At 36.0% G+C, this 12,121-nt stretch overlaps 2 protein-coding genes and 1 pseudogene across 2 annotated transcripts; all 3 read left to right on the top strand.

Annotated features, from left to right (window-relative positions):
• Positions 1-3,559: 3,559 nt before the first annotated feature.
• LOC139187554 (protein DETOXIFICATION 35-like) lies at positions 3,560-4,905 on the top strand (annotated as a pseudogene).
• Positions 4,906-5,114: 209 nt separating this feature from the next.
• Positions 5,115-6,527, top strand: LOC103440135 (protein DETOXIFICATION 35-like). Its single transcript, XM_070825866.1, has 3 exons — positions 5,115-5,759; positions 5,841-5,921; positions 6,069-6,527. The coding sequence occupies exons 1-3, from the start codon at positions 5,670-5,672 to the stop codon at positions 6,144-6,146; spliced, it is 249 nt and encodes an 82-aa protein (XP_070681967.1). The 5' UTR covers positions 5,115-5,669; the 3' UTR covers positions 6,147-6,527.
• Positions 6,528-9,179: 2,652 nt separating this feature from the next.
• LOC103440136 (protein DETOXIFICATION 35-like) lies at positions 9,180-11,617 on the top strand. The gene is made up of 7 exons (XM_008378804.3): positions 9,180-9,488; positions 9,839-10,464; positions 10,634-10,690; positions 10,782-11,020; positions 11,171-11,289; positions 11,369-11,455; positions 11,534-11,617. Exons 1-7 carry the CDS (start codon positions 9,180-9,182, stop codon positions 11,615-11,617), a joined length of 1,521 nt encoding a protein of 506 aa, XP_008377026.1.
• Positions 11,618-12,121: the final 504 nt, after the last annotated feature.

The following is a 12,121-nucleotide window of genomic DNA, read 5'->3' as shown; positions in this document are numbered from 1 at the left end:
CTTTGGCTACCATCGAACCTGAAACATACATGCCGTGTGGAATACGAGCATGAAATTCATCCCCAACTACTGAGCCACATCATAGTAGTTTCCATAAAATTAGTTGATGATTATGGCCAAATGCGAAAACTATTTGCTTCCTTTTATATATTTATTTTCTTTGGCCCTTTTATATATAGCTGTCACTAGGGTCACCCATTTCAGTTTTTGCCGTTATGAGTTTCATAACCACGTCTTTAAAGCCTTACGGTGACCAGAAAGCGATGACTGAATAGGAAGTGACTGTCTCAGAGAGACCAAAACGAGAGGAGGGAAATAAACTTGAATGCAATCAGTACGTCTAGCTGTTGATATTCTACATTTATCAAGCACCGTCGTGTCCCATAACTTGGTCATTGACAACGTGATATTATGTTTGGAGACATTGTCATTTGGACGTTCCAATTGCATGTAATTTCTCGTCAAAACCAAGTTTTCAAAGCATACCGTTTACCATGCAAGAGCAGGTTAAACCTTGTTTGCCTAAATAACTCAGGAAAGAGATCTTCTCTGGATCTCTTCCACTTTTTCTATTCGCTTAGTTCCTCACCTGCTATAGCCGGTCATTGTGATTAATTACAGTGTTTATTGTAATTAAGTATTTCCCTTCAACCACTAGCAATCTTTTTCTTATTTTGAAATGAGTCATGTGCAATGGAGAGCTACATTTTAATTTTTAATTCTTATTTTTTTTACAAAATTAGGAGCTGCTACAGAAACAAATTCTATAACTCACGTGTAAAAAGGGCGATCCTAAGGTCACAATGGTCTTCACTTTGTAAGGAACAAGAAAGGGGAATGTCTTTCATACGCAGTCATACCTTGGCTTTGCAAAGGGACTATTTTTATGACTCGAACTCGTGACCTTTTAGTCACAAAGGAACAACATGTCCATTACACCAAAACTCGCCTCCTATGACTCACACATGTGGTTAATCAAAATTGTATGGTATTAATTTTATTTTTTCATTCAATAAAATAGCTGTTAATTGAAGGTGATCAACGTTTTGATGTTTTCAAAATAACAATATTTTGCATTCAGAATACGGCATGTTAGACATAGTAGTATATTCACCCCCTTACACCGTGTTCCAATCTCATGGACGTGAATTTAGAACAATGTAAAATGTCATACTATGTCAATGTTGTGGTAATTTTTGTATTAATCAAGGCCATACAATGATGGAAATAGATTTTCTCTGAATTTCTTCCATCAAAGCTACCGGACGGGCTATGACAGATGAGGAACTGAACGAATAGAAAGGGCGGAACACAACACCCAAACTGCAGCAACAATCACATCTGCTTCTCGGAGACTGAAGCAACTAGAATTGAGAGATCGAATCAAAACCGTTCGATTCATGGGTTAGATTCGCTTTTAACCACATATCCTCCACTTATTTGCACTCTACGTTGTCAGTGCACGTCCCACGTCAGCAACACTCAGTGGAAATGATGGGTCACTCCCTAGTTAAGATACCCTGTTAAATGTAATTTGCAAGCCATTTCTGTTTAGTGTTTTTTTTCCTAATTTTCTTTTTAAAATTTGAATTGTTTTATTCAACAAACCATTTTTACACCGGGTCGTTAAAATACCGCAAAAAAACTACAATTTGCTACAATTTAGCTTTGATTTCATTACAAATATATATCGTCTTTGAATCTGTGTGTGGAGTCTCGTTCAACAAAATGAAGATCGGATGCTGCTAACTTGAAATGGGCCAATGAGTTGTGCCACCAAATTTTATGGTCCATGGACCCTGGCTGACCTAAAGAGCCCAGAAAACAGCCATCAATTTTTGGCCCAACATTTTATGGGCCGTAGACTGAGGCAAGAAACCGAGCATCATTTCCTTTGTTTGGGCCAATTGGTTACCACAATGACCTGACTGAAGTTCTCTAGTCTGTAATTAAGCTTTGGTTATGTGATTATGAGTAAGCTATGTAATTAGGACTTGATTAAGTAATAGGGTGATGGTTGTGTTACTAGGCCTAAATTGTGTAATTAGGCTGAGATTGTGTAATTTGCTGCTTCTTTACTTCATATGAAACAAATAATCTTCTTACACGTTCCGCATTATACGTGTCAATGCAAGACAAGTAATTGACAGAATTACATGGCATACACACTAAAGATTAGTTTCAAAGTTTCTACCTCAAAACTTAAATGGTTTAGACTATGTTCCTTTGTACCCGAGATTTTGAGTTTGATTACTCTCACCCGCAACATTGCATGGACATGGGTAACATGCATTTATGAATGGTTTCATGAAATGGCTCAAGCAGAATATATTTCATGTATAATATAATGGATCAAGCCGATCTCACTTAAGAAGATAAAACTTGGTTTTTGTATAAGATAATGGATCATGAGATCCATAAAACATAATTAAAATCAAACAGTAAATTCCAACCTAGCAGACGATCATAGGCATGGGTTAGGACTGCTTGGTTAGGTTTAGAGGGATTGTTTGGTGGGTTGGATGAGACTGAAATTTGTAGCCTGTGTATATGGACGGGTTAAATAACTCACTCTATTGTGGATTCATAACTCATCATATCTAATCTTGTGTATCTTACATTTTAACACAACAAACAACGAACTTGAGTCAAGCCTATTTTACTTGGTCACAACTTTATACCAACCAACTCACCAAACAGGCTTGAAGGATTCCTCTTCCTACTGCCTCCCGCCTCATGATCCTTGCTTTTGACTTCTCTCTCTTTGTGCCGCACTACTATGATATTATCGACTTTGCTTTCATTTGCTTGTCTTTCCATCTTCAGATTTTTCCTGTCCGTTAATATCATATTCCATGAAAGTAGGCAACGGTAGGCTATGGCTTAGTTTAACAAAAGATATTGAATGGATGACATTTGATTGAAGACTTTATAATATGAACAATTCATATCACAAGATTAAATTATAGATTGACCAAATAAGTAGTTGGCGTCGCATTAATTCACTTGATGTGAGAACAGAAAATTGAAATACTAGCTAGATTCAATTATAATTAATTTTAAGATTAGTTAAAATTCTTCTATGTTGTGAAATATACAATATATGTGCAGTGATATATAAAATAAATAAGACATTATATTTATGAGTTTGACAAGTGTGCTTACATTACGGGATCAACAACAATAATTTCTTTTATTATTTGAAATAATAAGAATACAAAAATTTACTTTCAATTATTTTTCTCTCGTCTCTCTAATCTTGGCATAGCTCACTAATATTTTTCCTCTGTCATTGGAACGCTTGCTGCTCACGTTTTTATAGGCTAATGACCAACTAGCATTTCTTCATTCAACCCCTTTCCTAGTTGCCAGTAATATAAAATATAAAAGTTGGAAGACCAAAACCTACCAACGCATGATGTGATGTCTTTCTTAAATTGTTCTGATAGTATGTGGCAATCTAAAGTCATCACGTGAGCCCCAAGTTTACAACACTGTATTTTATACATTATATAAGTCGGCAATTCGATCATGATCGACAACGCATGTTTGTGCGACTGTGAACACCCTGGGGAGAGGAGCAATAAAGAAAAGCTACTGTAAACCACATATACAATTAGGTACCAAACTCTCAAACTAAGATCTTACGCCTAACTAAATGGAGGAGCCGCTACTCGACACAGCTGCCGGCAGCACGGCCGAGTTGAGCAGTAAGCATCCTATGTACGAAGGTGAGACTGAAGACTATGCGCCCGTGAGGAGCTTTGATGCGCTCTGGCGTATGTTTTGGATAGAGACGGTGAAGTTGTGGCAAATAGGAGGTTCGGCAGTTATCACTATCATGTGTATGTATGGGACTAACGCAGTCATCATGCTCTTTTCCGGACATCTCGGAACTGTTGTGCTTTCTGCCATCTTTTCTCTAGCCGTCATTTCCACCTTCACATATGGGTTCATGGTACTTAATCTTCTTCCCCTTAATTCTTCTTATCTTAAATAAGCATACCATGTTATTAGACCGTTCATCATAACTATTGTTGTAATTGGGGTACATTTTTATATTGAAACATATGTTACACGTCAAAATAGTAGTGTACTACATATATCTGGTAAGAGAACATTGATGTACAATACCACATAACTAACAATGAAAGTAATACTAAATCTAAAGTCTCAATAGTATATCATATATATGTTATATTATCATATTGTTAATATATTGAATACGAAATCTTATTTGTTCGATGTGAAATGATTTTCTAGCTTGGGATGGGGAGTGCTTTGGAGACCCTGTGTGGACAAGCATTTGGTGCTGGACAAATTCACATGCTTGGGATCTACATGCAACGCTCATGGATAATCTTATTCGTAACCTGCTTCTTACTCATGCCGCCGATTCTGAAGTGGCTAGGCCAAGAAGACGACATAGCGAATGAAGCCGGAAAGTATACCCTCCAAATAATCCCCCAATTATTCTAACTTTCCATAACTTTCCTTCCCAGCTCAGAAGTTCCTCCAGGCTCAGAGGAATGTGAAGGTGCTGGCACGGATTGCAGTCTTGGCCCCGGTCATGCACATTGGAATGCTAGCGCTCTTCATGTATGTGTTTGATTGCGGCGCATTGGAGGCAGTTGTGTCATTTAACCTCACAAGATGGGGGATTGTAATTGCACAGGTTGCGTATATTACGGGTTGGTGCAAAGAGGGTTGGACTGGATTTTCATGGCTTGCATTCAATGAGATTTGGGCATTTGTCAGACTTTCTCTTGCCTCAGCTGTCATGCTATGCTTGGAAATTTGGTACTTGATGAGTCTTCTCATTCTCACAAGCAGTCTTTCTGATGCAGTTATAGCCGTTGGTTCCCTTTCTATTTGGTAATTAACCATCTTAGTTTTTGCCCCCATTACCCTTCCTATTACACACCGGGAACGATACTCTAATGATATTCTAAGTCAATAATATAATATGGTGTAGAAAAATTTAAACATATGACAATAAGTTATTAGTTTGGAATTAATACCGCTACAATGATGTATCCAATGTAAGTAATTTCCCTTTTTCATGGTCCATGAGCCTTTGATTTCTAATAGCATTTTCCCCCTTTCGGGTTTCCTTTAGCATGAACATCAACGGGTGGGAAGGAATGTTGTTCGTTGGATTAAATGCTGCAATAAGGTGAAACATTGGATTAGCAGTTCTCTGGTATGCAATTCTCTCTTACTATTTTGGATTATTTATAACATCTTTATTGTCTTATGTATTGTTCGTGTTTCTAATGAGCTTGGATCAAGATGCCCTAGAGCAGCCAAATATGTTGTTTATGTGACAGTATTTCAATATCTCTTAATTGGGATTCTTTTCATGATTATTATTTTAATAACCAAAGATGATATTACCTTACTTTTCACAAGTGACAAGGAGCTGCGACAAGCGGTCACTAAGCTTGCATGTTCTTGGTATAACTATGGTGCTCAAGAGTGTCCAACCAATAATATCATGTATCTATTTAACAAATCACTATGTGTTTGCATGTTATACTTAATATATATAACAAAGAACAAATGTTGTGTGCTCAAAATCTATGTTGTGTGTGATTGCGCAAGCATAATATATATGATGCCATGTTTTTGTTCTTCAAGGTGTTGCAATTGGAGGTGGATGGCAGGGAATGGTAGCTTATATAAACTTTGGTTGCTACTACCTTTTTGAACTTCTTCTTGGATACGTTCTTTGCCATGTTGCAAATTTGGGAGTCATGGTAAATATATTATTTCTTTACTTTGAATGATGCCAGGTTAATTCCAATTTTAATTGATGAGTTATGTGATTAACATTGTAGGGACTGAGGATGATATGTGGAATTACTCTCCAAACCATACTTCTGCTAATCATACTTTACAAAACTAATTGGAACAAAGAGGTAATTAATTAGTGCTTTATTTTAAATCTCTTCAACTTTGGTTACTTCATTTCATTGCTAGTTCATATGAGATTTGAAAAAAACTTAATTACATGTAAAAAGAAACAGGTTTTACTTGTAATTTTGTTTCCTCTGTTCAAATTGCAGGTGGAGCAAGCAACAAATAGTGTCCGGAAGTGGGAAGGGAAATATATCAAAACTGTGAATGGAGCTGAAAGTACTTGAAATTCCCTTTTCTTTTTTATGGGGTATATTAAATTCTTTGCTCCATTTAATGATGCAACTATTTTGATGAGGAGAAAACATGTGAAAGAGGAAGGTTTAGTCGGCGGCAAGAATTAGGTGTGATTCCGCCGGCGACGGGGTGTGGAGTGAAGGAGTTGGGTATTTATTGGGGTTGCATGTGTTGTTCGTCGAGTGTAGTTGGTCAAAGCAGTTTTGCATGACAAAATGGTCATCGGACTTTCTATTGAGCAAAATATCATTGTTCAGCGGTTTTTAATTTTTGACAATAAACCTTTGAGTGACTACTTTTGCTCGACAAAATTACTTTGTGTTGCAAGGGGTTTTTTTGGTAGTGTGTGAGTATATGTTTTGTTTATGTTATCCTTTCTACTTTGAGTTTTATGTACGCCCTTAATTGGTAAAAAGGTTATCATGCCTAGGTTTTGCATCTAGTATTTATGCTTCCTATTTCTACTCATAAGAAAAATTACGAGAAATTTTGGAGTGCCATATATTATAGACATAGAACGTCATATTAATAAATCACACGTGTAAGATGAGTTATCAATCAAATCTCATTTGTACCGTCATGGTTTCAATAAAAAAAAATGTGTAAGATGAGTGAATACTGATACCACATACGGAGTGACAACCAACACCAACAAACTTCTCCATAATTACAAATAAGCACAAATCATAAAAACGGTATTGTCACCTCAATACAATTATCACATCCTTCTTTTTTAATACATAATGACTATTTTAAAGTATTAATAAGGGTTCACATATTATTCACTAAATAACAAGGCTCATCACATATAAACCCTACAACTTTTCACTTATAGAACATGGTGCCTTAATCTTAATTGCTTTCCATCCTAATTTTTTTTTTAGTACATCGATATTTTTACACTAAGGGGATGGGGAGTTTGGCAAAGGCATACAATTGGCAGCCTAATTTAGTATTGAATTCGCCATCCACGAGATTCGAATCTAAGACCTCTCACTTTTAAGTGAAGAGGAATACTTATGAAGTGATATTATACTATATATTTTACCCTATTCTTAGTATTAATTTATTGGTTATTTTGGTAGAAATTTGATACTTTATTATATATTTTCAATGTAGGACATTCGATTTCCTTTGGAGCAAAAAGTAACCAAACGGATGAATTTTGGAGTAATTCCAATTGGAGGATGTTTGTGAGTCTTTCAAGATGATTGTATCAAAATTCTAGATTTTTCTACCAAGCCGTTTGACTGTGGCGATGAAATAAAGACTCAGTGCACAACTTTTCTAGATTGACGTTTCTAGACGTTTTGGGTATTTTGAAGGTCAAGATGGCATATTTTGAGGAAAATTCATTCTGAGGATTTGTAGGGGACGTCTCCAACTTTCAAAAGAGACCTTTTGGGACCAAATGAGTTTATTTGGTCAGTCAAAAGTTTGAATTTCTGTGAACTCCAAATTGTAGTTTAAATAGGAAACCTTTTATTTTCTGTTTTATAATTTAATTATGTTTCCTAGTTTATTTTAAGACTTTTTCAAGGTAGGGTTTTATTTTATAGTAGTATAAATAAGACTTTTTAGCCATTAGAAGGAGGAGGGGGGGGGGAACACACGCATCAATACTTTGCTAGGTTTTGAAGATTCAAGTTTATTTTCAAGGTGTTTTCTATCCATATTTTTAATAAATTCCTTTTGTTTTATGGTTGTTTGTAACTAATTTACGTTTGCTAGAACGATGCCTTGAGCCTTAGCATGAATATGTAGTTTTTATTTAATTGCTTATGATATTATGCATGTATACTTTGAATTTTTAATCACTGTACTTTAAATAGTCTCTATATCTTAATGCTTAGCTACCATTAGGATGTTTAGATAAGTAATCGGATGCAATTCGGTCGGAATACCACTGGGGAATTGAGTATTGCTTCTTGTGATTAATAGTTGTAGTTTCACCTAGGATGAATACCACGTCTTAGGGGTTGCATGGTTTTTCAAAGGGTTTTCACAAAGTGTAATGAGTCATGCATGTTTATTTTTGATCTGAACACCACAGACAAATTGCATGTTTGATATACGTTCTAGCTTGAATACCACGAGTAGAATATGCATTAGGAAAACCTAACATTCAAAGTTGCATGGGTAATTCATTAAGTATTGATAAATTTACATAGGATTGTTGAGGAAACGGCGGAACCCTAGGCTTTTACAATTTGTTTTGCAAAACTATTTTCTTTTGTTTTCTTTACTTTGTCAATTTATTTAATTGTTTTTAATTAAATTCGTTTTTAATATTTTAGGTCATTAAATCAACCTCTTTTAAACTTTGTTTTCAAACATTTAATTAAGAATTAGTTTAAATACAAATTATTCATTCAATCCCTGCGGAAAACGACCTTACTTGAGCCATTTATACTACAACTACCTTGTAGTATTTTTAAGTGTTTTTATTCCTACTTTTGCAGAAGGTAAAATCTCTATCAAATACCATGAGACTGTACATGAGATTGTAGTACTAAGTGGCTACTTTCCATCCTAATTAGGGCCATTAGTTAGTGATGTTCAAATGATTATTGCCGTCCAAGTAAACCGTTCCCCGTTAGGTTTATGAGTTATTATTGTATCTTTCTTGTGAATGTACTCTTGTATTCTAAGTTAACTATACTTGTACACCAAGTCAGACGTGTATGTATTTTCACCTTTTCCATCAATGAAATCTAAGTTGTATAATTTCTACAATAGTTCGATCATGAATCCATGGTCCATGCGTTGAGAAAATCAACGATTTTTCTACGATACTTTCCCTTGTTACCCTTTAATCAACCTTAATAAGGGCGAGAATCATGGATTACTTGCTTATTTTGTACCAATCAGATATATTATAGAGATTCTTGTATTAATAATACAATCAGATTAATACAGTTGAAGTAAATTTCACAATTTCCAAATCTATATATTTAAGACCGTGTGTGTGTGACTCCTGAACACAGCGAAAACTCTCAAACTTTAATCTTACACTTAACCTAATGGAGGAGCAGGAGCCGCCGCTTCACACAGCTGCTGCCGGCGCCACTGAGTTGAGCAATAAACCTCCTCTTTATGTAGGCGGGAACGAAGACTATGCGCAGGTGAAGAGCTTTGATGCGCTCCGAAGTATGTTTTGGATAGAGACGGTGAAGTTGTGGCAAATGGCCGGTTCGGCAGTGATCACCATCATATGTATGTACGGGACTAACGCAGTCATCCTGCTCTTTGCCGGTCATCTAGGAACTATCCAGCTCTCCGCTATCTCTATTTCTTTAGCCGTGATTTCCACATTCACTGATGGACTGATGGTATTTAATCTTGTTCCCCGTAATTCCTCTTCTCTCATGCACGCAAAGTTACTTGACATGTTATGTTGTTAAATTTTCGTAGAACTATTGCCCTAATAATTATGTAGATTTATGTTATATATGGTACGACTTTATATACGTCAAGATAGTACTATACTGTATATTTGGCAAGAACATATTGACGCATTGAAACGTCCCAATGCCGAAAATCTAACAACGAAATTAGTACTATACTGTATATATGTGATATTATTGAAATTGTCCTAATAACCCTACATAGTATATGTTATATGTTGCCAAATTATCAATGGTTAAATACAAAATCTTTTTTGTACGAAATGAACTTTTAGCTTGGGATGGCGAGTGCTCTAGAGACCTTGTGTGGACAAGCATTTGGCGCTGGACAAGTTCATATGCTTGGGATTTACCTGCAACGATCCTGGATAATCCTATTTGTAACCACCCTCTTCATTTTGCCGATTTACATCTTCGCGGCACCAATTTTAAAGTTGCTAGGCCAAGAAGACGACATAGCGAATCTAGCAGGAAAATTCACACTCCAAATAATCCCCCAATTGTTCTCACTTGCCATAAATTTCCCAGCTCAGAAGTTCCTCCAGGCTCAGAGGAAGGTGAAGATGCTGGCATGGATTGCAATGTTGGCCCTGGTCATACACATTGGAATGATAGCGCTCTTCATGTATGTGTTTAATTGGGGCACATTGGGGGCAGCTGTGTCATTTAACATCACAAGATGGGCGATTGCAATTGCACAGGTTGTGTATATTATGGGTTGGTGCAAAGAGGGTTGGACTGGATTTTCATGGATGGCATTGAATGAGATGTGGGCGTTTGTGAGACTTTCTCTTGCGTCTGCGGCCATGCTCTGCCTTGAGATTTGGTACATGATGAGTATACTCATTCTCACAGGCCGTCTTCCTAACGCAGTTATAGCTCTTGGTTCCCTTTCTATTTGGTAAGTAATATCCTTTTTATAAATAGATGTTACTTGGTAATAATGCACTGTTGTCTGTAAAAGTTAATATACGTGACAATGCTCATATATGGCAGGTAAGTTATCCTTTTTATGTTACATGATAGATTTTGATTTCTAATAGCATTCTTTCTCTTTTGTGTCTCCACAGCATGAACATCAACGGGTGGGAGGCAATGTTGTTTGTTGGAATCTATATTGCAATAAGGTAATGCATTAGACTAGTAGGTCTCTGATATTTATTTTGCACTTCTCATTGATTATTGTAGTGTTTATAATATCTTTATTTTTTTATGCAGTGTTCGTGTTTCCAATGAGCTTGGGTCAGGACGTCCTAGGGCAACAAAATACTCTATTTATGTGACAGTACTTCAGTCTCTCCTAATTGGAATTCTTTTCATGACTATTATTTTGATAACTAAAGATGACTTCGCCATGATTTTCACAAGTGACAAGGAGTTGCAACAAGCGGTTTCTAAGTTGGCATATCTTCTTGGTATAACTATGGTGCTCAACAGTGTCCAACTAGTAATCTCAGGTATCAATTTTACGTCCATGGCATTATGCATGTCATATATATACATAATAACAAAAATCGAACATGCACATCAAATCGATAATAGATGTGTATTCGTACGTGCGCACGCGAGCATATTTTAATCCCATGTTGACTTGCTTGTTCTTGAAGGTGTTGCAGTTGGATGTGGATGGCAAACAATGGTTGCCTACATAAACTTGGGTTGTTACTACATTTTTGGTCTTCCTTTTGGATACCTTCTTTGCCATGTTGCAAACTGGGGAGTCAAGGTAATTAAATGGTTTTTTTCCTTTCAACAAGCCTATATATATAAAGTGTTTGTGATGAGCTATGCGACTCATGTTGCAGGGATTCTGGGTGGGCATGATATGTGGAACTGTTCTTCAAACCCTACTTCTGCTAATTATACTTTACAAAACCAACTGGAACAAAGAGGTAATCCATAGTTTGTTTCAAAACTTCAACTTCGGTTTTTGCATTTCATTGTTTGTTCATATCAAAACCAAATCGCAGGTGGAGCAAGCATCAACGCGCGTCCGGAAGTGGGGCGGGCAAGGCATCAAAACTGAGAATGGAACTGAAAGTATAGAGGATTAGGTAAATAAGTTCATCAGTGTTAGTTTAAAGGATTAGGTAAATTAGTGCTTATAAGCCTCAATTCCGAAGGGGAAGAGACCATCATATTCCCATAATTCCGTTCCATGTATTGAATACAAATTATCCTTACTAATTTGAGATTTCATGCAAGCTCTTAACTTGTAAAATGGTAATGTCAAGAATCCAATATTCATTAGCATGCCAAATATTGTTGCATTACGTATTTAGGCTTAGTTTGGTAAGTTGTGCTTATAAGAAAATCACCTTCTGCTAGTTAAGTTTTGAATTTAAAAAAAAAAAAAACACTTGGAAAGGTTTCAAGATAAACAATCGATCGGTTAGTTGGTTACCAAATAAAATAGACAAAATTCCGATCTAAAGAAAAAGGAATTGTTTATTGACACTATAAAATAGTCATGTTGTACTTCTCTGTAATGTAAACAATAGAAATGTAAACTGTGCACGCTAATTATTTCGAGAATAATGTTAGGTAAACTAAATTTG

This window comes from Malus domestica, chromosome 07 (assembly GCF_042453785.1).
Source record: "Malus domestica chromosome 07, GDT2T_hap1".
NCBI classification, from domain to species: domain Eukaryota; kingdom Viridiplantae; phylum Streptophyta; class Magnoliopsida; order Rosales; family Rosaceae; genus Malus; species Malus domestica.
This window is presented reverse-complemented; position numbering and strand designations above follow the sequence as displayed.